This window comes from Dipodomys merriami, unplaced genomic scaffold (genome assembly GCF_024711535.1).
Source record: "Dipodomys merriami isolate MVZ:Mamm:240054 unplaced genomic scaffold, mDipMer1.0.p SCAF_12, whole genome shotgun sequence".
NCBI classification, from domain to species: domain Eukaryota; kingdom Metazoa; phylum Chordata; class Mammalia; order Rodentia; family Heteromyidae; genus Dipodomys; species Dipodomys merriami.
This window is the reverse complement of record NW_027202493.1, coordinates 30,554,930-30,581,945: the sequence shown is the minus strand read 5'-3', so window position 1 is coordinate 30,581,945 and position 27,016 is coordinate 30,554,930. Positions and strand designations below refer to the sequence as shown.

The 27,016-nt window shown below is 38.2% G+C and overlaps 1 protein-coding gene across 1 annotated transcript in view; it reads left to right on the top strand.

Moving 5' to 3' along the window:
- Galntl6 (polypeptide N-acetylgalactosaminyltransferase like 6) overlaps window positions 1–27,016 on the top strand; it is an 847,322-nt gene that overhangs the window by 680,547 nt on the left and 139,759 nt on the right. Inside the window, exons 6-7 of the mRNA XM_070016476.1 lie at window positions 17,201–17,386; window positions 21,664–21,847. Coding sequence (XP_069872577.1) covers window positions 17,201–17,386; window positions 21,664–21,847 — 370 coding nt within the window. The remainder of the gene's footprint in view (window positions 1–17,200; window positions 17,387–21,663; window positions 21,848–27,016) is intronic.

Below are 27,016 nucleotides of genomic sequence, written 5' to 3'. Positions count from 1 at the left end.
TAGAATAATACCTAACAGCATCTTTAGCATAATTCTTAGATATCTCAAGTTTAAATACTACACAATAAATTTTTGTACCACTGATAATAGAAGATACTTGAATTCAATTTCAATGTTTTAAGTTATCCTGTTCTTGGAACAAATTTTATTTGTGAACTATTGGCCTATTCTATTACAATATATAGAATTTAAAATTTTTAAGGCATTAAATTATTCAAGAGAGGATGTTTCCATTGTATGAAAATATATCAACTATATGTAAATTATAATACTTAGCAACAGTATTTGATATAAAAGAGCTGCACATTTTACCCATTTACCATCTCCATCTTTTCTTTGAAGTGAAAATTACTGCATCAGAGAAATTATGTAAATAACTAATTTAAGAAATACATTAAATTTTATATTATCTGACCTAGAGAAAATACAAAACTTGCATTCTAGGTTCATATAAATAGAATGATTATAAACTATCAATTACATTCAAATAATATTTATTGATTCACAGAAGACCTTTAAGTATAACTACTCTTGAAAAACATAAAAAGATTAGGAAAAACTATCATGTAATTTAAATACGAATCATTTGAGAAGCATTTGAAACACCAGACAAAACCTATTTTGTAAGAAGCTCTTGAGAAAATACTACAGAAAAAAGCGTTTATTTCCATTATAAAAGAATATACATTATCTTCTCAAAAGCCAAAATAAGTAATGAATGTGAAAATCAAATTTGTAATGAATGAACTGAAGTTAAATCACAGAGATGTAGCATTTTAATATAGTCATTTTTAGACTATTACCAAAATGCCAAAATATTTTATGAAAAGTAATGATCTATTATTTGGCTTCTTTTGAAATCTCCTTTAATACCATGTATTCTAGAAATATAAAGAATGACAAAGAAAATAAAGATTTCAACTGAAGACCTCTATTTTGCTCTCTTTCCTTCTCTTATACACTGTAAACAATGGCTTATCTTTATGGAACGGAACAATATTTTGGGAGTCCTAGTGACATGGCTTCTACTGCAGAACACATCCGAGACAGGATGAGACTAGTTAGTCTCAAAAGGCAGTAGCTGGGACATCCTGAAATGGTGACCACAGAGAGCTAATAGCTACAGCCTTCCTTGGATCTGCAGGGCACATTCTCTCATGTTGTCAGCCACAATACTTTAAGATGCATTTCACAGCTGGATAAGCCTCATTTCTTCCCCTGACACATTTCTCTCTCCAGGCTAACACCTCCCAACTACCAGGGCATAATTATTTAACATGCTTCAAGACCGTAGACGCCAGGTATCTTAAAAGAAGAAATTTGTAAACGTTGCACTGAAAACTTGCTTTCAAGCTTTACCCGATCTGTCAGTTAGTAGATAAACAACTGACACTAAGCTTTGAGTGGTGCTAATAAGAATTTAGGAATTCTCTCTATAAACAGCACACACATGCCCTTCCTTCCCAAATGATATAGTACCTTTAGCCTATAGTTGCATTGTTATTGGAAGTGACATCCTCAAAATTTTACTTTGTAATTCTTCCAAATTTATGGAGAAATTTCATCAGATCTTTGAGATATTCATTGAAAGATATTTTCCTGTTTGTATTGATATTGGACTAAAAATTATTTGTGCTTAATAAAAAGCTTCATTAAATGTCTTATTAAAAAACAATGGAAAAGTTCTTTCTGGAGAAGTTCTTAAATCTTTTCTATATGGAAGGGACTTTTTTAATTTGGGGACTTTTTAAATAAGGTAGTATGTAAATAAGTTATTACATATGATCATTCCAAAGAGAGAAAACTTTAGACTCATGTGCAATTGAACTGAGTAGAGAGCTTTCCATGAGGGTTACAGGCATTGGGTTATAGCTCTTGCCTACTACTCCATTGGAGCCCTGCCCCAAAGAGTGAGTATGCATGGTGGATTACGACGATTTAAGAATTCTGTTTCTGCCAGGTGCTCACTCCTATAATCCTAGCTACTCAGGAGGCTGAGAGCTGAGGATCAGGGTTCAAAGCCAGCCCTGGCAGGAAATTTCGTGAGACTCTTATCTCCAATAAACCACTAGAAAAAACAGAAATGATAGAGCACTAGCCTTGGGCTGAAGAGCTGAGGGACAGCACCCAGGCCCAGAGTTCAAGCCCTATGACCCACCCCACCCCCCAAAAAAGAAAGAATTGTTTCTTTCTTGTTACTCTGAATATGCTGCACTTTCAAACCCACTCTAAAAACGCAAATTTCAAGGGCTCCTTGAGCAAACAAGAGATAAAAGAATTGGGAAAGGAGAGGAGAGGAAAGAGAAAGAACCCAGGGTATCTATCAATTCAGAAACCAGGGTATCTATCTATCAATTCAACTTGCCTAACATGGTGGAGAAACCACATTCTAAATTTTAATCTCACCCCTATTTTCTATGTGAAAATATAGGACCCTCATTGCCAATCATAGAAAACTCTTAGAATTCTCCAGGTAACCACAGCTCAGTATTCCACAGTGTGAATTTCCACACATGAGGGCACAGATATTTTCAGATATGATAAGGACTTCACTGAAAGAGAACATAACAAGAAAGCAACGGGTAATGAAGTAGAGCTAATTAAGCCATAGCCTTGTTGTACCAAGGGCAAGATTGACAATCCAGCATGTGGAATTACACATCTGTTTCCCCTAGATTTCTTTCTATTCCCTGATCAGAAGATCTACAAAACTGTTCCAGAGTGCTGAGCATTCCCTTGTTGAGGGGCCTTTGAAACTCTATTTAAAGAACTATGAAGAATCTGAGATTTACTCCACTTACAAATTTCCAAGTAAGCTTTTTACTGTCCCATCAAAGCAGACAGAGCATATGCTATTCCAGTGAATTTCATTATAATCATAGCAATCTTTATAAAGAACAGAATAGTTCTTTTGTCTCCAAAAGAAGTCGTATGGGGTGATGCAGATGTGCCCAAATGGATTCCTACAAAAGCAGTGAGGGTTTTGTTTTCAATAGAGAAAGTTTATTGAACTTAGGACTTCGCATCTTTTTCAGTGAGCAGCAAGCATACTTGCTCATGGCTTCAAAGGAAGACATTGACTCTGACTTCCAACACTGTCAACAAACTTGCCCTTTGCTTCTGAGCAATACACTATCTCTGGCTTCATTTTGCCATATAAATCACCTTGGGGAGGTTCCGGGAAGATGGCGGAGGAGAAGCTGGAATCTGAACAAGCTCTCGCATAGAAAGGAGTTTTAGAGTTCCAGTGAACAGTCCTAAGCCAGAGAATCACACCAAGTGTGTCATCACAGGACAGAGAGTTAGACAAGAGAGGGGAAGCCAAGGAAACGCAGCAGCTGCCGCTCCGGCGGCGGGGCCGCGGCGGCGGCGACCACCGCCCCGGAGACATACCTGAGACACAGAGAGTCGGGGACGAAGGAGCCAGACGCAGCGGACGAGCGGATTCTACTCAACACCAACAAGAACCGACAAGGAGCGAACATCTTCATCCTGCTGTTTGCAGACCAGAGACGACCCAGGATCCAAGACTCGGCGTGAGTACAAGCCCGACATCCTCACTCCTCAGGGAGCAGAGGAGGGAAGGCCACCCCTCCCCCCCCCAGCACCGGTGATCTCCATCTTGGATACCGACAAAGTTCGGAGGAGCTGCTAGCTCCAGCTCAGGCCTTGGAATAAAATGAGTCATTTAGCAGGTCACAAGAACTTAACGGCGAAGTGACCTGCCAGACTCAGCTCCATCCAGGGAAAAGCCACCCAGCTCAGGCGCCAGCCATCGGAGTGCCTTACTTCACTGGGTAACCAGAGCCAGAGGCTGCCCCTCCCTCTAGCAGCCTCGACAATCAATTGAAAAACAGAAACCCTGAGAATGGCTCCAGGCTGGGCGCTGTGAGCTTTATCACAAAATAGCCCCAGGGAAAAGCTACTGTTTATTGAAAGGCCTCAACTCTACCCAGAACCTAGCCTCATCACCACATCCCCCTCTTTTGTGACTCTCAAAGCAGACCACCCTCCCAGAAAACTAACCTGGGAGGGGGATCTCAAAATCTTGGGTAAAGCAGAGCATTTTTCTGCCTCTTCCAACCAACCGACTTAAGAAACCAATCAAGCCACAGGACCTCAAGCTGACCAGAGACTCCAACAAGAGACTGGTTGCAGACAAAAGGGAGATACAGGATTCTTCCCACTCCTCCCCCCCCCAAAAAAGAAAAATCAAAAGACTTTTTTTTTTTTTCTCTTTTTCTTTTTTTTTTCTTTTTTTCTTCTTCTTCTTCTTTTCCTTTTTTTTTTGCTTGTTTTTTGTTTTTTTGTTACCTTATATATATATATATATAAATTTTTTTCCCTTCTAAAACTTTTATTAATCTTTAATTTTTGCCTCTTCTGAAAAAATAATTGTTTTCCAGTAACCTTTTTTTTTTTTTCTCATCTTATAATTTTTATTTTAGGAATACGTGAATAAGAGTTTTCCTTTCTTTTCTTGTCTTCTTTCTCTTTTTCTTTCTTTCTTAATTATCTTTTTGTTTTTTATCTAGCTCTACTGAACTTCTGATCTTTTCTTCTCCCGTTCCCATCCTTAAAGGTTTTCACATCTCCTCTATGTCCCTCCCCTTCTCTGAACATATTCACATTCCACTCTAAATAGACGGTCTTTTAACCTCTATAATAACATTAATTTTTACGTTTCTATTCTTTTTCTGGTCTCTCTTTATTCCCCTTTCCATCTCTTCTTTTTCTCTCTCTCTCTACTTGCATCCTACCCAACTCATTTCCTGCACTGTGATTAGGACATAGTTAACTCTCCCTGTGCCTCCCCACACCAATCTACTCCTATTTTTTACCCACATCTCTCCCTAATCCTAATAATTTCTGGTTTTCCAAATTCTTTTCTGCGGTTCGAAGTCCTTTAACATATAGTCGTTTGATGTTGAATAGATGTATCTGTTGAACTAGATTGTATCTGTAGACTATTGACTGTACAAATGCAAACTTTGGTTGATGGTTGCCTTAAGATAGGGTTCTAGCACAAAACTGGTGCAATCTTTATCTCAAATGGGCCGAGTAAGCCGGAAAAACACAAGAAAAATGGCAAATTCGGGTATCTCAATTCCCAACCTTGATGATCAGGGATTAGAACAGATAAAGAATAATCCAGAGGAGAGTTCCCAAATAGCTCTACAAACACTAATAGCAAACATGATAAATGAGAAGTTTGACAATGTACAAAGGACTCTGTATGAGCGTGATAGGGAGAGAGAGGAGGCATCCCAGAAATTTATACAGGAATATCATAAGCGTGAGGAAGCTTCTCAAAAACTGATACAGGATTTGCGTGAACAACTTGAGAATACTCAAAGAGAAAGGGAGGAATGGCGTGAGCAGGCAGAGAACACTCAAAGAGAACTGCAGGAATCCCACAGAAGGGAGGAAACTAATCAAAGAGTAATTCACGAATTAAGAGACCAGGTAGAGAATACACAAAGATCACTAAAGACATTCATGGAATCCATTAACAAAGAGCTGAAGGAAGTCAGGGAGACCACAAAGGGAATGCTGAATGGAACCCAACAGAAGGAATGGGAGTCCAAAGAAACCATAACCAATCAACTAAGTGATTTGAGAACAAACACTGAACACCAAATTAAGGAAGTAAAGAAAATCATACAAGACCTAAAACAGAGCTTCAACAAAGAACTTGAAACCATCAAAGCTGACCAATTAGAAGGAAAAGAGATAAAAAACAAAGTAGAGAGTCTTGACAGCAGGTTAGACCATGCAGAAGATCGAATCTCAGGGATTGAAGACAGCCTAGATATTATAGAGAAAGAACATACAACCATCCAAGACAAGTCCAAGAAATATGATAGGTCTATCCAACACCTGGAAGACACCATCAGAAGGCCCAATCTAAGGATAATGGGTGTAGAGGAGCACCTAGAAACAGAAGTTAATGGTCTAGGAAATTTGTTTAACAGGATCCTAGCAGAGAACTTCCCAAACATACAAAAAGATAGGCCTATTCAGATACAAGAAGCTTTTAGAACCCCAAATAGACCAGACCAGAATAGGACATCCCACCGTCACATTATAATCCACACAGGATCAACCCAGACCAAGGAAAAGATCCTTAAAGCTGTCAAGGAGAAAAGGTCTATCACTTATAAAGGGAAACCAATTAGAATTACCTCAGATTTCTCAGCAGAGACAATCAAAGCAAGAAGAGCCTGGAATGACGTATGCCATGCCCTAAAAACAAACAACTATCAACCAAGAATACTGTACCCAGCTAAACTCTCCTTCATAACTGAAGGCCAAATAAAAACCTTCCATAGCAAAGAAAAATTGAAACAATACATCTCCACCAAACCAGCCCTGCAAAAGATTCTTAAAGATGTCCTACACATAGAAAACCAACAAGAACGCAACAAAGGCCAAGAAACTGCACCCAAACTGAGAATCCAAGAACCTTAGGAAGAACCCAGTTTTCACAGCCCCCAAGAAGGTAGATAACATGGCAGGAACCCCCAAATACCTCTCAGTCCTATCTCTTAACGTTAACGGACTGAACTCTCCAATTAAGCGACATAGACTGTCTAGTTGGATTAAAAAACAAGACCCCTCTATCTGCTGTCTGCAGGAGTCACATCTTGCCTGTAAAAACAAACATATTTTCAAAGTTAAAGGCTGGAACAAAATCTACCAAGCAAACGGCCCTCATAAACAGGCGGGAGTTGCAATCCTAATATCAGATAAAATAGACTTCAAACTAAAATTCGTGAGAAGAGATAAAGAAGGTCGCTACATACTAATTAAAGGATCTCTCCTTCAGGAGGATATTACAATTCTAAATATCTATTCGCCAAACAATGGAGCACCCAAATTTATCAAAGAAACACTACTTTCCCTCAAATCCCATATAGATCCAAAGACATTAATTGTTGGGGATTTTAACACACCACTCTCCCCACTAGATAGATCAACTCGGCAAAAACTCAACAGAGAAACCGCAGATCTAAACAGCTGCATAGATCAACTAGACTTAACAGACATTTACCGAACATTTCACCCAGCAGCAACAGAATACACGTTCTTCTCAGCAGCACATGGAACGTTTTCTAAAATAGACCACATTTTAGGCCACAAAGCAAACTTGTCTAAATTCAGAAACATTGAAGTTATACCTTGCATACTCTCTGACCACAAGGGAATAAAATTAGATCTCAACACCAAAAGCCACCAAAGAAAGTCCGGTATCACATGGAGGCTGAACAACACACTGCTGAATCATGAGTGGGTCATGGAAGAGATTAGAAAGGAAATTCAAATGTTCATGCTATTCAACAAAAATGAACACACAAATTACCAGCTCCTCTGGGACACAGCAAAGGCAGTACTCAGAGGCAAGTTTATAGCTCTGAGCTCCTACATCAACAAATTGGAGAGATCGGAAACTAACAATTTAATGACACATCTAAACCTCCTTGAAAAAGAGCAGCAAGATAAACCCCAATCCAGTAGACGGAAAGAAATAATCAAAATTAAATCAGAATTAAATGAATTAGAATCCAAAAAAACTATACAAAGAATCAACAAAACAAAGAGTTGGTTCTTCGAAAAACTTAACAAAATTGACAGACCCTTAGCAAACCTTATCAGAAAAAGGAGAGAACACACCCAAATTAATAAACTCAGAGATGAGAATGGAAACATCACCACGGAAACAACCAAGATTCAGAACATTATTAGGGGATACTTCTCAAAACTTTATGCTAATAAGTTTGAGAACTTGACAGAAATGGACCTTTTCCTAGCAAATATTGACATGCCAAAACTAAACCAAGATGAGTTAAACCAGCTTAACAGGCCCATATCAGGCATTGAAATAGAAACAGCAATAAGAGACCTCCCAGCTAAGAAAAGTCCAGGACCAGATGGTTTTACAGCGGAATTTTACAAGGCCTTCAAAGCAGAGCTCACACCAATACTCCTCCAACTCTTCAATGAAATTGAAAGAGAAAGCTCACTACCGAACACATTCTATGAAGCCATCATAACCCTCATCCCAAAACCAGGCAGGGACTCATCAAAGAAAGAGAACTATAGACCCATTTCTTTGATGAACATTGATGCAAAACTTCTCAACAAAATTTTGGCCAATCGACTTCAACAATTCATCCAAAAAATCATACACCATGATCAAACAGGATTCATTTCAGGGATGCAAAGCTGGTTCAATATACGCAAATCAATTAATATTATTCACCACATCAACAGGAGCAAGAATAAGAACCACATGGTTATCTCAATAGATGCAGAAAAAGCATTTGACAAGATCCAACACCCCTTTATGATGAAGGTTCTGGAAAAATTAGGAATCCATGGAACATTCCTCAATACAATAAAGGCTGTATATGACAAACCTACAGCCAGCATTATACTCAATGGTGAAAAACTAAAGCCATTTCCTCTTAACTCAGGAACAAGACAAGGATGCCCACTCTCTCCACTTCTCTTCAATCTAGTATTAGAATGCCTAGCTACAGCAATAAGACAAGATGCAGACATAAAGGGGATCCAAATAGGGAAAGAAGAAATAAAACTCTCCCTCTTTGCAGATGACATGATCTTGTATTTAAAGAATCCCATAGACTCCACTCCCAAATTACTCAAGCTGATTCAAAACTTTGGCAAAGTAGCAGGTTATAAAATTAACCCCCAAAAATCAATGGCCTTTCTATATGCCAACAATGAGAAAAGTGTGGCTGAAATTAGGAAAGCAACTCCATTTGTAATAGCCCCACAAAAAATAAAATACCTAGGAATTAACTTAACCAAAGAAGTGAAGGACCTCTATGATGAAAACTTTAAAATCTTGAAAAAGGAAATCAACACAGAACTTAAAAAATGGCAAAACCTCCCATGCTCCTGGATTGGCAAGATTAACATCGTGAAAATGGCAATACTTCCCAAGGCTATCTACAAATTCAATGCGATACCTATCAAAATTCCAACCTCATTCTTCAAGGAAATAGAGGAGGCAATCCAAAAATTCATATGGAACAATAAAAGACCCCGAATAGCAAAAACGCTCCTCAACGGAAAGAACACTGCTGGAGGAATATCAATACCAAACTTCAAACTCTACTATAAAGCCATAGTAATCAAAACAGCTTGGTATTGGCATAAGAACAGACCTCAGGACCAATGGAATAGAATTGAAAACCCAGAAATGAACCTACAGACCTATAGCCATCTAATCTTCGATAAGGAAGCTAAAACAATAGAATGGAAGAAGGACAGCCTCTTCAGTAAATGGTGCTGGCAAAATTGGTTAACTACATGTAGAAAACTAAAGCTAGATCCTTATATATCACCCTGTACCAAAATCAACTCCAAATGGATCAAAGACCTTGAACTCAAAGCAGACACTCTGAAAACATTACAGGATGGAATAGGAGAAACCCTAGGTCTCCTTGGCTCAGGTCGAAATTTTCTGAATAGAGACCCGGAAGCACAACAAATCAAAGAAAGGTTGGACAAATGGGATTGCATAAGATTGCAGAGCTTCTGCAGGGCAAATGACATAGCTGGCAAGATCAATAGAAAGCCCACCGATTGGGAGAAGATCTTTACTAGCCATACAACGGACAAGGGTCTCATATCTAAAATATACTTGGAACTCAAAAAATTAAACCACCCAACAACAAATCCTCAAAGAATCAACTGCCCAATAAATAAGTGGGCGAAAGACTTAAAGAGAAGCTTCTCTGAAGAAGAAAGAAGGATGGCCAATAGACACATGAAGAAATGTTCAACATCCCTAGCCATAAAAGAAATGCAAATCAAAACAACATTGAGATATCACCTCACTCCAGTTAGAACAGCAAAAATCAAGAACTCTAACAACAACAGATGCTGGAGGGGATGTGGACAGAAAGGAACCTTACTTCATTGTTGGTGGGAATGTAAACTTGTTCAACCACTTTGGAAAGCAGTATGGAGGTTCCTCAGAAGACTTCACATAGATCTCCCCTATGATCCAGCAATCGCACTTTTGGGCATTTACCCAAATGTTTACAAACAAGACCACACTAAAGCTACCAGCACAACTATGTTTATTGCAGCATTATTTACCATAGCTAAGATATGGAACCAACCCAGATGCCCCTCAGTAGATGAATGGATCAAGAAAATGTGGTATATATACACAATGGAATTCTATGCCTCCATCAGAAAGAATGACATTTCCCCATTTGTTAGGAAATGGAAAGGTTTGGAAAAAATTATATTAAGTGAAGTAAGCCAGGCCCAAAGAAGCATAGGTCCCATGGTTTCCCTTATTTGCAATATCTAGTATAGGTATGAGTCAAGCGGAAAAGGTCAGATAATGTGATGTTAGGAAAATGAACCCTTAAATATGTATTTTAATGTTTTCGTTTCTTTCATGCATGTGTTTCTAACGCATTTATAAGAGTATTTCTTTGTTGCTTTGTATGTCCCTCCCCCACAGTGTAACCCCCGCTTTCACTATATTTGATGTCAGTATAACATGTGGAGGAGATGGGGACAAACAAGTCGTTTAAGGATTCAGGTGGACCTGTTGCAACAATGAGAAGAACAAAATGTCATGTCAAAACCAGCTTTACAATGTCGGTGTGGGGGGGGGGGGAGGGGGGTATAATTGAGTGGGGGGAGGGGGGTAAAATTGGGTGGGGGGAGGGGGGAGGCCGGGAAGGGAAGTGAAGGGTAAACAAAGGAGGAGGCTGCAATGCTTGGTAAGAAATGTATGCATTATCCTGCCCATGTAATTGTAGCCCCCCTGTACAGTATGTTCTCAAATAAAATAAAATACAATTTAAAAAAAAAAAATAATAAATCACCTTGGAAAAATAGTGTGGCACGAAGAGTTACTGTTGTCTCATTCAGAAGACACGTAGAAATGAAAACTACCCATGAAAAATAGTGTCCAGTTATCTCTTCCTCCTGTGATTTCATGGCATGAAATATCTCATGAGGAAAAAAAAAAAAAAGCTTAAATCTCATCAACAACCAAATGAAGATAAAATGAGTAACAAGCAACCACTATTCTGTATATCTGAGAGAGGGATATTATGGTAGATTATAATTTTTACAGGAATCTAATTTCTGTGTCTCTCTATCCTACCTTAATGGGTCATTGGCTGATGCTTTTGTTCTCTGGGCTTGTTTTACATTAACAGGAAAACAACATGGCTTCCCACGGGAAGCATCAGGCCAATGGGTAAACAGCACTAGCTGCTTTGTTATTTCTCCATTGTTCATTTGAATCTAGATCCGTGTCAGATGCTCTCATTGGACTGGCTGATGTGTTTCACAGATACCTATTAATCTGAAGGATTATCTTTCTATTTCTTTCTCTTTTCCCTCATAATTTATTGATGGGAGAAATTAAGCTATTCATCCTGAGGAGTTTCCCATCATATAGATTTTGCTGATGATATCCCTGATATGTCATTTAGCATATTCTTTTATCCATTTAGTTCCTATAAACAAGATCTAAAGTCATGATTAAACTCAGGTTCAATGCTTTAAGCAAGAATATGTCATAGACGGTGATGGGTTTTTCCATCAAGAGGCATCTACAAGGAGATTTATTGCCCTTGTGTGCTCTTTTTTTGCTGCTGTTAGCAGCTTATGGTGGCTTGGACTCATTAATTCATTACGTGTTATAAAGGGTAACACTTCTTTCTTTTTACATATTATCTGGAATATATCTCGTCCACTTATTTCACTTTGGTGTTCTCAGCTCTCTCTTAAATGACTTAAGATGCCTTGATCTTAGAAGAACAGAAATTAGGAGCAGAGTTAGAACCCAGCAGAAATCCAGATAGAAGCAATTAAATACAGTTTCATCATCAAATTCCATTACTTTCTTGGTTGGCCTTTGTCCTCCAGAGACAAATGTGAAATGTCTACATTTGAATGCTATCAGAAGTTGCTGATACACTGTGGTCAGCCATGACTAAAAGAGATGGGCAATTTTCTGATATTCAACTGAAGACTTAAATCTATATATTTCTTTTATATAAATATATGCTTATATATTTATATATAATAGCTACAGGTCTTGTTAAGTAGACAATTATTGTTAACATTTCCATTTTAAGCCAAAACACACACATGGCATGCCAAGGAAATTAAGAGGAGTATCTTATATTGTATGATTGCAAAATATTTCTTGGCACTGTGAAAAAACCTCCTGTTATATAAAATACATAGAACTGCATTTCACAATATATTCTTGTGTAAAGTTAATCATAAAAGTTTTACATTTCTGAGTATCTGTAATCCTTCCCATGTCAGAATTCATAACTAGATATGACCTATAATAACTCTCACATTCTGAATGTGATCTTAAGTTCACATTCCACCCTCCAGTACACTCACACCGAAGTAAACACATAAAAGGAATTTCATCTTCTTTGGTGTGTACTTAAATACAGGAATTCATGTCACTAGATCAACAGTGTTTCTTGGCTCCTTTCTCCCCTCTTGAGAGATAAATTGGGCAGTTCAAAGGAGATGTAAAGAACAAAGCAACAAGTTGCCTTACCTCAATAGATGCGCTGAGCCAGGGATTGCCCTTTGCCTTACCTTTAGGGTATTCTTGATTTGGGATGCCCCGTCATGTTCAGTAATACTGATGACCACTATTGGGTCCAACCCCCTTGGGAGTGGTTTCTCAAAGGTAAAGCAGAAAGCTGCCTAATGCTGTTGGTGCATTTTATGGCCTACTAAACATAACTTATTGAACAGTCTCAAATCTCTTGTGAACCCACAGTGCTTCAAAGTCATTATTTTGACATCCGTGACAGTATCATTGACCCTGAACTGCAGGAGATTAGACAAGTACTGAGTTGTCCAAAGAAAATACCCTAGAGTGTGCTTTTCAGATATCCCTCTGATATGTATTGACTTTGTTTTGAGTTAACTTTGATTTTCAAAACTGAGGCAGAGCCAAAAAGATGTCGGAATGCCAAGCAGTAGAATAAAGTTAGGAAAAACTAAGTATTCCATACACTAGAGCGACTTGGTAAGTAAAGCTTCACAAGGGAAATCACAAAACCATAAAGCTAGAGAGGATATTTAACTCTGTTCATATTCTTTTCACCTTACAACTGAGGGAAATAGGGTCAGATTATATAAAATCATCCAAATAAAGCCCTGTGGCCAGTCCATGGAAAGACTGCAGACTAAAACTCTTGTTTTACACTTTCTTGATTATGCAAATTACTGAAGGTAAACTTTTAATGTTTAGCTGCTTTGCTAATCAATAAACTTACTAATGAAGAGCTATGTTGCCTATCTAAACATATGCAACATAAATGAAATGTCTATCACTCATCTTTTTTTCATAAATAAAGATGAGTGAAATACATTTCATAAAACTTACATTTGATATTCCCAGTGGCATGACACCAAAATTTTGCATAAGTGTAACTTTTATTGTTATCATTGCCTCACAGTATATAATAAATCATGGCAAAGTTATTTTTTGAAGTTGTATTTTCCCTTCTGGGTCATCAGATATTGTTCAATGGAACTGAACAATAGCATAACAATTTGAAGTAGAGATACTGAGCAAAACTATTTTAATAGTTCTACAAATGTCTCATAGTCACTACAGAAATCTGCAGAAATTTTATAGATATATATTAATTTGGAATTATTTATTTTTTATTAATAAGTTTTTTATTGTGAAAATACCGTACAGAGGGGTTACAATTACATGAGCAAGGTAATGAGTACATTTCTTATCAAGCATGGCTGCCTCCTCCTTTGTTTCCCCTTCCCATCCCTGCCCTCCCATCTCAACTCCGCACCCCCACCCCACCTTCTCACTCACCCCACCCCCACCAAAGTTGTAAAGTTCATTTTAAAATTAAATGAGTTCAGATGGGATTTTCACAAATATCAAACATGGTATAGAATTATGTTTAACATTGTGATAATAATATTAGAAAAACGAATCTAAAATTTGTTCACACTAAAGACAGGCAAAATACTTTTAATTTAAAGCTATCTCTGCCATCTCCAGTAACGTCTTTGTGTGAGAGTTTAATTTGCTAATTAGACTGATGATACCTGCCTTCATTGTGAGTTATGGGTAATTAGATGTTACAACTGAACTACTGAAAGGGAATGGACCCCATAGGGCAGTTAACCAGCTAGATCATTATCTGAGACAAAGCAAGCTAATTATCACTATAAAGTTCAAACCAGGAGAATTGATCTCAACATCTAGTGGACTCTATTTGAGATCAGCCCCCTTACCGCTAATTCACACTGTGTAATCTTTTTATTACATTATAATGGACTTCAATATGACAAAAAAAATCACAGTATCAGAAATGCATAAAGGAGGAAAGAAAACCAATAGAGATCCCAATGAGATCCAGAAATATTTTTGTAAAGCAATGGAAAAAAAGAAATAAAACAAAATAATATGAAAATCTAAATGGGACATTGTAACTATTCCTGAATGACCAACAACTCTTTCATTACCAGTTTGGAGCATGCAGGAAATGATAATATTCTAGAGGGCTTTCCTCTTATCCAGCCATAGGAAATTATTCCATTCTTTCAATAGAGACCCCTGTCATCCCTGAAGTCAGTCAGGAATGAACAAAATAAATGCATCTTGGAATGAGCAAATGCTACTCAGAATTGTACAACTGACAAAATAACAATGAGGATTGAAGAAAGGGAAAAACACTATTTTGGTGAGCATAATAAATACCTGTGATCGACTTTCAGTCCCTAGGAACTGTCTAAATACTATTTCATTCTCTGGCCCAAACAACCAATTTAAAAATAAATTAACAGAATGCCACTTGTTCGTAAATGGTTGCTACAGAAAGGTCGCAAAGCCTAAATCAATTCCAATGGCAATATCACAAAGGTTCCTCAAATGTTTGTTACGACAGGACATCCTGAAGATACTGACACATACAGCACCCTCGTATTGATCACTTATCACTTAGTCATTGTCTTGGATTGTGCAACTGTGTCACTCATTTCCAATTTAGTTCCCTGACAAGATCGTAAAGCTTCAGGCTTATTTACAAGTGTTGCTGTGCTTTATTGTCTTAAGAAAGATCTTTCTTTTCAGCATTACTCAGGGGAGCCAGTGGGCCTTGGGGTGGTGGGGAAGGGAGAGGGAAGGCAATCTGAGCAGTAGGTAGGTTTCTAGAGAGTAGACTGCTTCGCAGACAGCACTAATAGACACATAAAATTGTTTCTTGGCAGAGACACTGCTGTATGGTTTATAGGCTCCTATGTGGGAGTATATTGTTGCCAAACTTTTCCTTTACATTTGCAACCAATATACTATGAATTATCAAGCCTTCCCAGGACATAGAAACTCTGGCTTTTGTTGGCTTTTTTTGTTTGTTTCTTTTGTATTTTAGACTCAGTGCTCAAAGGCTTCAGAGAAAAAAAAGTAAGTTTTCTCTTCCTAAGTACAAGTGACACATTGAAGTCACCAATCATTGCCTTAAGCGGTGTTTCTTAGGTGAATGCTGCCAGCTCCATTACCAAAGACTACCTCAGAACTTCACTGTGCAACCTAGACAAAGAAAAACATCCCAAATTCCTTACATATTGTGGGTGAGAAGATCCAAACGTAGTCTTTGCACAACCTACTATTGTAGAGACCTTTCTCCCACGACCGCATCCCCTCCACAGTCTGGAATCTCTGCTTTCCATAGTCTCATCTCCACCTCCCAGGAAGAACAAAATTTTAGAAGAGAATATATTTAGAGCAAAGCTACCTCCTTGAAAGATCCCACCGTATGTGCTGAAGTGAAAATTAGGAAATCAAATATTTTTACTTGACCCATTTGTGAAATGCTTACAGCGAAGTCAAAAAAGGACAGCTGAGATCTTTTTAATTATACTAACAAGGCAAATAACAACCCTTTAAATTCAAAGAAACTTCAATACAGAGCAATTCTGACATCCATTCAATTGGATAGTGGATTATAGGCTACGGATTATTATATTACATATTATTATATTAATAATATAACTAGCATCATATGTTATTATATTATGTGTTATAGTAGGACTATTAGAATATGTATTACTCTGTATGCATTCCCTACTGCTATGACTTATAGCAGGAGAATTATAGAAATGCCTTTGATTATAGACCTGCAGAAACTGGCAAACACAAAAATAATGTGCCAATACTAAGATTCCATTTCAAAGAATATTAGGTGACACGTCAAAAATCCAAAAACTCTCCCATAATGCCTTAGCTGTGGGAGAGGGAAAGCAGAAGTTATACGACTATAAAAACATAGCCCATTGATAGTTACCCAATGCGGGTATTTGGCTTTAAAAGGATGGAAACATTGTCCATTTTGACACAGGCAATAAGAAACATTTCATTCTGTAAATAAGTAACCAGAACTGACCCTTTCCCCACTGTTTATTTTTGATTAAGGGAAGAAACATTTACAAATTTTAAAAGCTAAGGCACAGCTCCAAATCTTAAATAACTAAGGTTATGGTGGCTGTCAAGTATTTCTTCTGCCTTCCGTTTCCACTTCGGCTTCCATATCATCACCTTCCCACTTCAAACCAAAAGCCAAGGCTGGGCTAATTTAGCAATTTGTTGTTACCTTGTGGGAGTATAAAGTTCCTTGGTTCTTGTTGATTTAACAGATTTTTCCTTTCTCGTTTTACATGCAATATTTTCAGCACACAGAATACCAGATAAAGCTTTGCTGTAAAGAGCCCTCTTGTTGGGAAAAGCCCATATGCCAGGATATTCATCTGACTTTACACAGCAGGAAGCCGAGGGTCTGATGGCTGTCTTGGCCAAGGGCTGGCCCAGATGAACATGGTGGCCACAGGCCAGCAGTTGCTGCATGACTGAGCCCTGGATGTGTCATTGACTTTGACTGCAGTGAAACCTCAAGCAACTCTGGCAGTTTACAAAGCATTCTGGGAAATAAAGCACACAAAATCGCTAGGCATAATATTGTATTAGTATCTCGTCTCTAGATGAGGGGAAGAGAAACACAGAAGTTTTTAAATAGGACCCTGGGATTCATTTTTCACATATTCACTGGATACCCAGTATCCAGAAATCGTTCTGCTGTGGTTAATATTCTGCTTGTATTCATCCCGTGCATTTTCTGTTCTTCCCTAGAACACTTGAAGGATAAGTTAGAAGAATACATGGCTCGGTTTTCCAAAGTGAGGATTGTGCGCACTAAGAAAAGGGAAGGGCTCATCCGGACCCGGCTCCTGGGGGCGTCCATGGCCAGAGGGGAGGTGCTGACTTTCCTGGACTCCCACTGTGAGGTCAACGTGAATTGGCTGCCCCCACTCCTTAGTGAGTACCGTTGTCACTGTGGCTCCCTGGGAAGCAGAGGAGCCCGGGGGAATTGGATCCTGCAGAGGGAATACAGAGTTCGCTTCTGTTTAGTTTACACCCAGCAAAAGCTAGAGTTGCAGATGATACCAAGTGCAGGAATCTAACTGAAGGTTAGAAATGAATCTTTTCTCTTTGATGTCCTCCTTCATTGCCGTTATACCCCTGAAGTAAACACTAAAAGAAAAATACACCTCTAAACTTTCTACCCTATAATTACAGGAAGATTAAAATATATAACCTACCTACATGTATATTTTGTTATGGCAGCATTGTTTATGAAAAGAAAGAAAAAATATCCTGTAGCCTAAGAATATATAAGGCATTTTTAAACAATTTCTAGGGCTTATAATGTAATTTGTTGTGGTTCTTCCCACTTTGGGCACAGCTCACATTGATAAATAATCTCCATATTTTCATAGAAGCCTCTCGATGACTCCAAGCTCTTTTCCAAGGGATATGTCTTAAATACTCACTGTCTGGCTGAGAGGAAGGGAAAGGAGACTGTCACTTCATACTTGAACTGTCAGCAAGATACACAAATTGAAAGTAATTCAAGCTAGAAAATCTAAGTATGACTCCATTCAAGCTTCAATATTTTTGTTTGGATTTTACAGTGTAGCCAGATAGAAAGTCCACTTGTGGCTAAGAAATAAATTGTACACCTAAAGAAAAAAACTCTATCTGAAAACTTCTTAGCATACATATCTTGTACTCCTTATACTTCTAGATTTCACCAAATCAACTTTTCTTTTAAATATAGCTCTGACCTCAGAAGTAAAGCCAGTAACAACTGCCTTCCCCATTGCTGTCCCAGACAGAATTCTTTTTTTCTTTTGAATTTTAGTTGTATTCATTGAGAAACTACTTTTTAATTAGAGTAAACAATAATGTATTAACTAAGCCCAAGAGGAGATAAATGAGTGGTAATGTGAGAGCCACGAAAGACAGTTGCTAGTGCAAAACAGAGCCAGACAGAATTCTTTACTGACTTCTATGTAGGCTATCAGCTACAACCAGCCAAGCTTCATTAGCAGAAGTTATGGGGGGAAAAAATAATCAAATGAAACTACATAAAACAGAGAACACTAGCAACAAAACACCTGCCATCATATTATGATGACCACTCAGACATCCTAATCAACGGTTGTCCCCATGCTCCTACAGACAGAAACTCAGCCTTTAATTAAAAGTACCTTGTCCAAGGACAAAGCAATTTAGAGCTCCATCAGCAACAGTGAGATTCCTCCAACTGAACTTGACCTATATAGTGTTGAATACTCAAAGAAGTCAGCAAAAGGTCTAATTTATTTATGAGCCAAAGCAATCACTAAATGCCAATTATGGAGTCTCTGATGACTCACTAAGAATCTAATGACAAAAGAAGAAGAAAGGTAGGAAAAGAAAGGAAGAAAGAAAAAGAGAACCCCAGAAATTGCTTTTCTCATTAAAGAATTTCATTTCCTGTAGGCCTGCTGGATAAGAAATGATTCAAGCTCAGGATCACTATCTTTTTTTATTTTCCTCTACCCATGTCCTAACACATTATCAACAATGGAAAAAAAGAAAGAAAAGAAAAAAAAAAAAAAACAGGCACAGCTACCCAGTTTCTTGGTTCATTTTTCACCTTGGGATTATACCTGCATTTCAATTTCCTATTAAGAGTCTGTTTGTTTGATCCCTGGAAATTGAAATGTAGGCACAAGCCTTGGATGAAAAATTAGTCATGCGGCTTTCACCTTAAGCTAGTACAGCTGGATGAAAGCTGAAAGGAAATTTGAAGGGAAAGTTGACAGTTAATTTAACAGACTCATTCTCTTCGGGTCACCTTGGGACTCCTTGTTGGTCAAGGAACTTGTAAATCAACCTGATTCTGAATGTGATTGAAGAAAGTCACTGAAACCGTAATACTAAAATACCTGCAGAGGTGAGAGAAGAAATATTTCCACTGAAGCTCTGATGGTCAACTCTGACAAAGATATCCCCGGGGAAACACGGTTTAGATAAAGATTAAAACCCATTGCAAGCTTTGCCCAAGTGAAAATGGATGCTTAGAGAACTCTTGATGGAGGTTAACTTGAAATAGTGCTGGAGATCCCTTTATCTACTAATTAGCTCAGATAACCTAAAGGCCACCGTTAGCACTCTCTGGCATTTTCCTGATACAATGTTGTCCAAAATTGCCATCCTTTTCACACTCCTGCATCCCATTGTCCTTTTACCCTCTTTATTTTTGTACCTCATTAACTGCTTTCTAAAACACTATGGAGTTGAGTTATTTATTACATCGGTTCATTGTTTTTGCTCCACTCCTAAAGACAGCAATGGTGTGTGGTGTTGCCTACTGCTGTATCCCACGAACTAGAAACGTGACTGGCACATCATTTTTATTCACTAACAATTGAAACATGATTGATTGAATGGGTGGCTAAAAGGATGCATGAGTAATGTAGACATGGAAGATCTCATATAGGACTTTTTTGTTTCTTCACAGTTTAATCAATGTCTTCAAAACATGGCACTGTGATTACAGCCAATAAATCCTGCCTGCTGCTTTGGAGAAACTTCTGAAGCAAATGGACAGTTTCATTACTATACAAGCTTATCCCTGACACCAATTACATTTACGTCAGAATCTCAAAAAAAAATACAATGAATGCAGAAGTAACCAAGCTCCATAATAGTTCTACATGATTCCCTTTGTTTAATGTCACATGCCACATCCAAAGGTCTTCCAAATAATAAGAGAGCAGGTATTCATAGAATCCTGTCTTTGACAGGATTGGTTTATTATGATAAGTATTGATCAAATGCCCATTCTTGGAGAAAGATACTTCACCCATCACTATGTCAAGTGAATCAAAGTAGGCAAATGCCAGTTCTCTGGGCTGGTGGTTAATGTAATGGTGGTTCATAACAATATCTGCATGGGAAGAGAAAGTATTAGAACAGAAATGTATGTGTGTATGCATATGTGTATATGTATATATGACCGATAGATAGATAGATAGATAGATAGATAGATAGATAGATAGATAGATAGATAGATAGATAGATAGATAGATAGATAGATAGATCTTCTCTGACAATGTAGAAAGGCCAAGTTTTAGAAGTGATGAACCAAGTAGAGATCGTATCGTGGTTATTGTTCTCAAAAGTTAAGTAACCCTTGAAAAGATAACTTCTCTGAACTCACTTTCCTCATACATAAATTGTGATGACAACAAGAGCCACCTCCTAGGGCCACCAGGTGTACTAAAAACAGCATACATATAAATCACTTAGTAGTCGTTCAAGAATTTAATAGTATCAGGAATCATAGCAATAGAACTATACTATCTTATTGTTTTGGATAGGATAAGAAAAGATGAAGGGATAAAGCTTTAATCAATCTGAGCAAAATCTTTGGCAAGCCAAGTGCCAGTGGTTCACACCTGTCATCCTAGCTACTCAGGAGCCTGAGCTGAAGATCATAGTCAAAGCCAGCCCAGGCAGGGGAGTTTGTGGTTCTCTTACCTCTAATTAAACACCAAAAGAAAAAAAAAATCTGGAAGTGGAGCAGTGGCTCAATTGGTAAAGTGCTAGCTTTGGGCAAAAAAGAAAAAAACAAATAAAAAAGCTCAGTGACAGCTCCCAAGCCCTGAGTTCAAGCATACACACACACACACACACACACACACACACACACACACACACACACACACACACACACACACACACACACACTTTGTCAAAGCTGAGAACAAATAATATTATGAGTGATCTGTCATCATATAGAGAGAAATGGTCACCATGACTGCCACAAGATGAGATGCTACAGAAACCATAAAGTTAAATATTTACATGTTGGAAACTTCCAAAAGCAGGCCCACATTTCCTCAGCAGGTGATAGCTGAATGCTTGAAGAAACACAAGTGCTGTGTTGGATGCATGATAAAATGACAGATTGGGGACAGGTCAGAGTAAAAATGTGACCGAGGTAAAACTAAATGGACTCCACAAGTCTCTCGGGGAAATAACTTTCTTAAAGAAAAATACAACAGCTCTAATTGGACCTAATCACTGTCCCTTCACATTAACACAGCCTTTGGAAACTCCTGCAAAGTGCTCAAACACCAACAGGGAAGCAAGGCTGCATGAGTTATGCATTTAAGGGCTCTCTAAGCTTCTCTGGGCTGGAAAATGATAGATGACCAGGGCAGGCATGTCATTTCCTATTTTGTGCTTTCATTTTTCAGACCAAATTGCACTAAACCACAAAACCATCGTGTGTCCCATGATCGATGTGATTGACCACAATCACTTTGGGTATGAGGCACAAGCTGGGGATGCCATGCGCGGGGCCTTCGACTGGGAAATGTACTACAAAAGAATCCCCATCCCTCCAGAACTCCAGAGGGCAGATCCCAGCGACCCTTTCGAGTGAGTAGAAGTGGAGGGAGGGGCCACGGGAGAGAGGGCAGAGGACTCATTCTAGGCATGTCAAATCCAGGACCCAGGAGGGCAATTATCTCTGATAAAATGGAATAAAACAGGTGGTAACGATATGCAAAACACTAGGAAAAGGTCAGACCTACAAGATATAGAAAATTAAAATTACAAGCTATGCTGAATAACAGGAACACCTCTCAACCAATGCTAACTTTAACAAAAACTATGTGTGGTAGAAAAAAAATCAGAAGCTGAGCATCAGCGTAATGAGTTAGGATGGCATGTTTAATCTTAACTGCTCAGGAAGCTGAGATCTGAGGATCAGGATTCAAAGTCAGAGTAGGGAGGATAGTTCATGAGATTCTTTTCTCCAATTAACCACCAAAAAGCCAGAGGTAGAACTGTGGTAGAGCACCAACCTTGAGCAAAAAGCTAAACCCTGAGTTCCAGTACTCACACACACACAAAAAAAAGAAAAAATTGGAAAGATGGAAAGAAGGAAGGAAGGAAGAAAGGAAGGAAGGAAGGAAGGAAGGAGGGAGGGAGGGAGGGAGGGAGGGAGGGAGGGAGGGAGGGAGGGAGGGAGGGAGGGAAGGAAAATGCATATGAAGGGAGGTGACACTGGTCAAGATTCACTATATTCATCAACTTTTTTATATGGCACCTCCTTGTACAACTAACTTAAAGGTGATTTAAAAAATAAAAAAAAATTTCTAAATGCCTACATTGAAGAGAATACATGAAGAAGGCCTACACACACAGGCTTTTTAGAAGTTCTCATCATCAGTTCTCTATGTTCTTTCTACTTTTGCCCAGGGGATTACTGAAATTACTTGATTTTTATTTTTCTAGCCATTGTCACAGAATATGAAACTGAATTTAAGCCTATACTTCCCTTTAGAACTTATCTACTTAAGATAAAAGTCAGTGTATCTGAGTGTTTCTATAACTTACAAGTAGAAAATTTAATTAACATATACAAAGCAAATAATCTTATGTAGGGTTGATATAACCCTACACCTAATTTAAGTACTAAAGAGGAGTTACCATGCCAGATGCTAGTTGTTCAAGCCTATAATCCTAGCTACTCAGGAGGCTTGAGATCTGAGGATCACAATTTAAAGCCAGCCTACGCAGAAACATCCATGAGACTCATCTCCAGTTAACCAGCAAAAAGACAAAAGTAGGAGTATGACTCAAATGGTAGAGTGCAATCCTCCAGTGAAAAAGCCAAGTGAGAGGCCCTGAGTTCAAGCTTCAATACTAGTGCATTCATACACACACACACACACACACACACACACACACACACACACACACACACACACAATATCTGATTGATTTCTACGGAATGATCACTAATGGTAACAGTAAAAGTTGTTCAACAGCTAGCTCAGAGATTGTCTATATGGCCCCTTTTGACCTCATTAAAATCTCTACAACTTCCAGTGACTATATTTTTATTAGTACCAGACAAATGTTTGTGTTAAGAGCCCCATTTAAGCTGTATTAAAATCAATATATTGTCTTTTCATCATCAAATGCAAACCATGGGAGTTTGCAGTAGAGAAGCAGCTGAATACAAAAGGCACTTCTGTGACACCTTCACTTTATTTAAATTCTGACAAACATGTAATAATCCTCAGAAAAAGTCTCCTCCAATTCCGTCTCTACAAAGGGGAACTCCAGGGAGCAGCGAAGGGGCGTTCAGAGGTCTTCAGCTGGATCAAATGAGAGGGAAGCCATTGCTTTCGCACAATGAAGCACCCTCATCAAACATCCAGAGCTTCTAGAGCTAGAGCTCCTCCGACTCTCAAATTACTCGGAAGTGTTTGAAAAGAACTGACTAAGGGCCTTTTAACTCCCCCAAGGCATCGACCAAAATATCATGAATATTCAAAAGGTGTTTTTACAGATCTAAGTCAAGGAGTGTCTAATAAACATTTAAAGTGGCCCAACTGAGTTGATCCCCAGACTTTCCCAGAGACAATCATGTAAGAATCTGGGGATAACGCATGCTAAGTGAAGTAAGTCAGGTCCAGAGAGACAAAGGACACATTTTTTCTCACATGTGAAAGTTCAGTCTAAATTCTCAATAAGTATGCAAATGTATGCATATATATGCAAATATAGACAAACATATTGACTTTATAGATATGGGATAACTAAATTATATACCATACTTAACAGAGGAGGATTCTAAAGGTGTAAGTCCTTTGAACAACTAGCTGTAGTCTAACAAATTGAATACCAGAAAGGTAGAACATGTGTGGTAGGACAGGGGTGTGAGGTTGAGGGAAGGGGATAAACACATGGAGAGAGGAAAGGTAAGTAGACAGGGGCATAGTATTCAAGGTACGGACACGACAGTAGAACTAGGTAAACTGAGGGAATGGGTGGAGTTGGGAGAAATGGGGGAGAAGGATGATGGGGGGAGAGTGATCAAGATGCTTTGTACTCACAAACTGACAGGTGGAATTCAAACCCCTTTGTGTCACTACTTAACAATAAATACATTTCTTTAAAGAAAAAAAATAAGGAAAAAAAAGTCTTGAGAAAGGAGGTTCAAGCGAGAGAGGTAATAAGCACAGGAGGCAATGAGTATCTTCATTCACTTCTTTAGCCGATCTACAACGTGAAGGTATTTCAAAACAGGCACAACATAAATATATACATTTTTAATGTATCAAGTTAAGACATGAACAAGAAGGCTTAAAATAAAGCAAAATGTTGTTTTAGTATTTACAAAATTAAAAAGTATGGAGGGGAGAGGGAGGGGATACAATAGGACCCTAAACACAGGACAACAACGCTCATTCATTGTCAGCTGATGTGAGGTCCACACCCCCCGTGCGACCAATGCAGGTAATCACCCATTAAGGGCTAGAATTCATCTATGATGGCTCTATACTGGGATAGTGGCTGATGGTAATGGGCTTTTACTTCGCTTCCACTGTAATAGGAGAATGGGGCTCAGTTCCCGCCCCCCAAAACAGTGGGATCAACATACTACCAGAGAGCTCTCCAGTGGCATCGTTGTGAGTCTTCTCAGAGGCTGCAGTGACAGTGAAATTTTTTTGTCAGGCAGACCCTTGACTGAAGCTATCTCAACAGCAAGCACCTGGCTTAACTGGGGTTCTGACAGGATTGGTCACTTTCAGAATGAGATTACCCCTTGTTCCTGTCACCCCATTTTTCTTAAGGTGGCTGCTGTCCTGTCAAAAACTGCATGAGCCTATTGAATATTACTGTCTCTCCACTTTAAGTCCTCTTGATTCTGAGGAATGTGGACACTTGAGTCTTTTGTGTTAAATGTAGCTTCCAGAGGTGTCCACTTTGATCTTAAAAATTGCATTTGCCTTCCTAATAATAAAAGAATGGTTACGCCTGTGCTCTGAGCAGGGTGTCAGCAATTCTATTACTACACCAGTCACCTGAATGTTCTCCTAAACAGACATGCTTTAGGCTAAAGTTTACACAGAATGAATAGGGTGTCCCTCTCTCATAGTCTTTCATGTTTCAAGAGGGAGGGTATGAGGCTATTCGGTTTTCAGTAGCAAGAAAGAAACTAAAGAAGAATAAATAAATATATTGCAAACCCCAGGACATTTCAGTAAATACATATGCAAAAATCATCTTTCTGCAGCAAGTGTATCAAATTGTCCCAAAGTACAATGCCTGAATTCTCTCATTTACTTTGCTATTATTTAAGTCTTCAGTGACTGACTTGATTATAGTAGTGGGTTTCTTTTTTAACTGGAAAATCCTGTAAAAGGGAGTCAAAGCTGATCAGTATGTAGTTGCTAATGAATTGGATTTAATTGAATTAATCAAAGTATTATAGTGCATAAGCATGTATTACTTCTCAAGCATTCAATTTCAGTATAATACATTTTTAATCCTAGTGTGTGATGCAAACTGTACATCATGGTGTATTATTCCAGCCAAAGAATTCAAAATTTTCCTGTTTTGTGAACTGGAAATCCAGACCTTCAGTAATCTGAAGAAAAACAAAAAAGAAAAACCCATGAATAATTTTTGAACACTGAAAAGAAAACTTACATTGATAAATATATCTGATTTTGGGGGGAGAATTGTTCATAGATTTTTAGAGAAAGTGGTATTTGTGTTTCCATTTTATTGTGTGGCAGTCACAAATCGAATTGGATTGGACTGAAGTGAATCAGATGGGATGCATTCCAGGAACATGTTTATTTTATTGAAGTCTGAGGCATTGGTTGAGAGGATTTTTGTTTATTTGTTTGTTTGCTTGCTTACTTGTTTTATTTTTCTTTCCACCAATACTGGGACTTGAACTCAGGGCTTTACATCCCCACTTGACTTTTTCCTGACTAGGAAAAAGCTTAACTTAGAAGTGTCTCAGAGTGTAGGCAACAATGACCATGACCTACTGTTAATCCAAATTATTGGCACTTCTAATGCTGCAGAACTCCTGAAGGCCTGGGGGGTCAGACCTGGAATTCTTGTGAGCTAGTTCTGCAGCCCAGAATGGGTGCACCTTACACTTGCTAAAAACTGACTGAATGCTATTTGTCTGTCAAAGAGACTTGTGTCACTATTGCACAGAAGTTAGAATGCCTTCCAAATTTTTCCTACAGTGTCTTCCTGTATTCTGAAGGAGACAGTGAAAAACTTGTTGACTTTCTATAACAGCTAGGCATAGTAGCTCACATCTCTAATCCCAGTATTTGAGAGACAGAGGTGGGAAGATTGGGCCATTGAGGCCTATCTGGGCTACATAGAAAGTTCTAGCCCATCCTGGGCACATAGAGAGACTCTGCCAATAAATAAATAAATAAATAAATAAATAAATAAATAAATAAATAAATAAATAAACATTGATGTCACTGTGTGAAAGTTAGTGCTTATTATCTAACCAAATTTCTTATTGAATTAATGCCTAGAATGGCTTCAAGCCTATCGGTAAGTTGTGTAAGAGATTTCCTAAACCAAGTCAATTTTCTCACAAACTTTTCATTGATCTTCAAGCAATTACTTCCAAAATTTGCCCCATTTTCATCCAAAAAAATCAAAATGATGCATAAGGCTATCATTCTTTTTGCCTCATGGATTTCAACTTCCAACCAAAAAAAAAATTTCTATAATTGCCATTTTGAAATTTTAGTCCTGAGCTTTTGG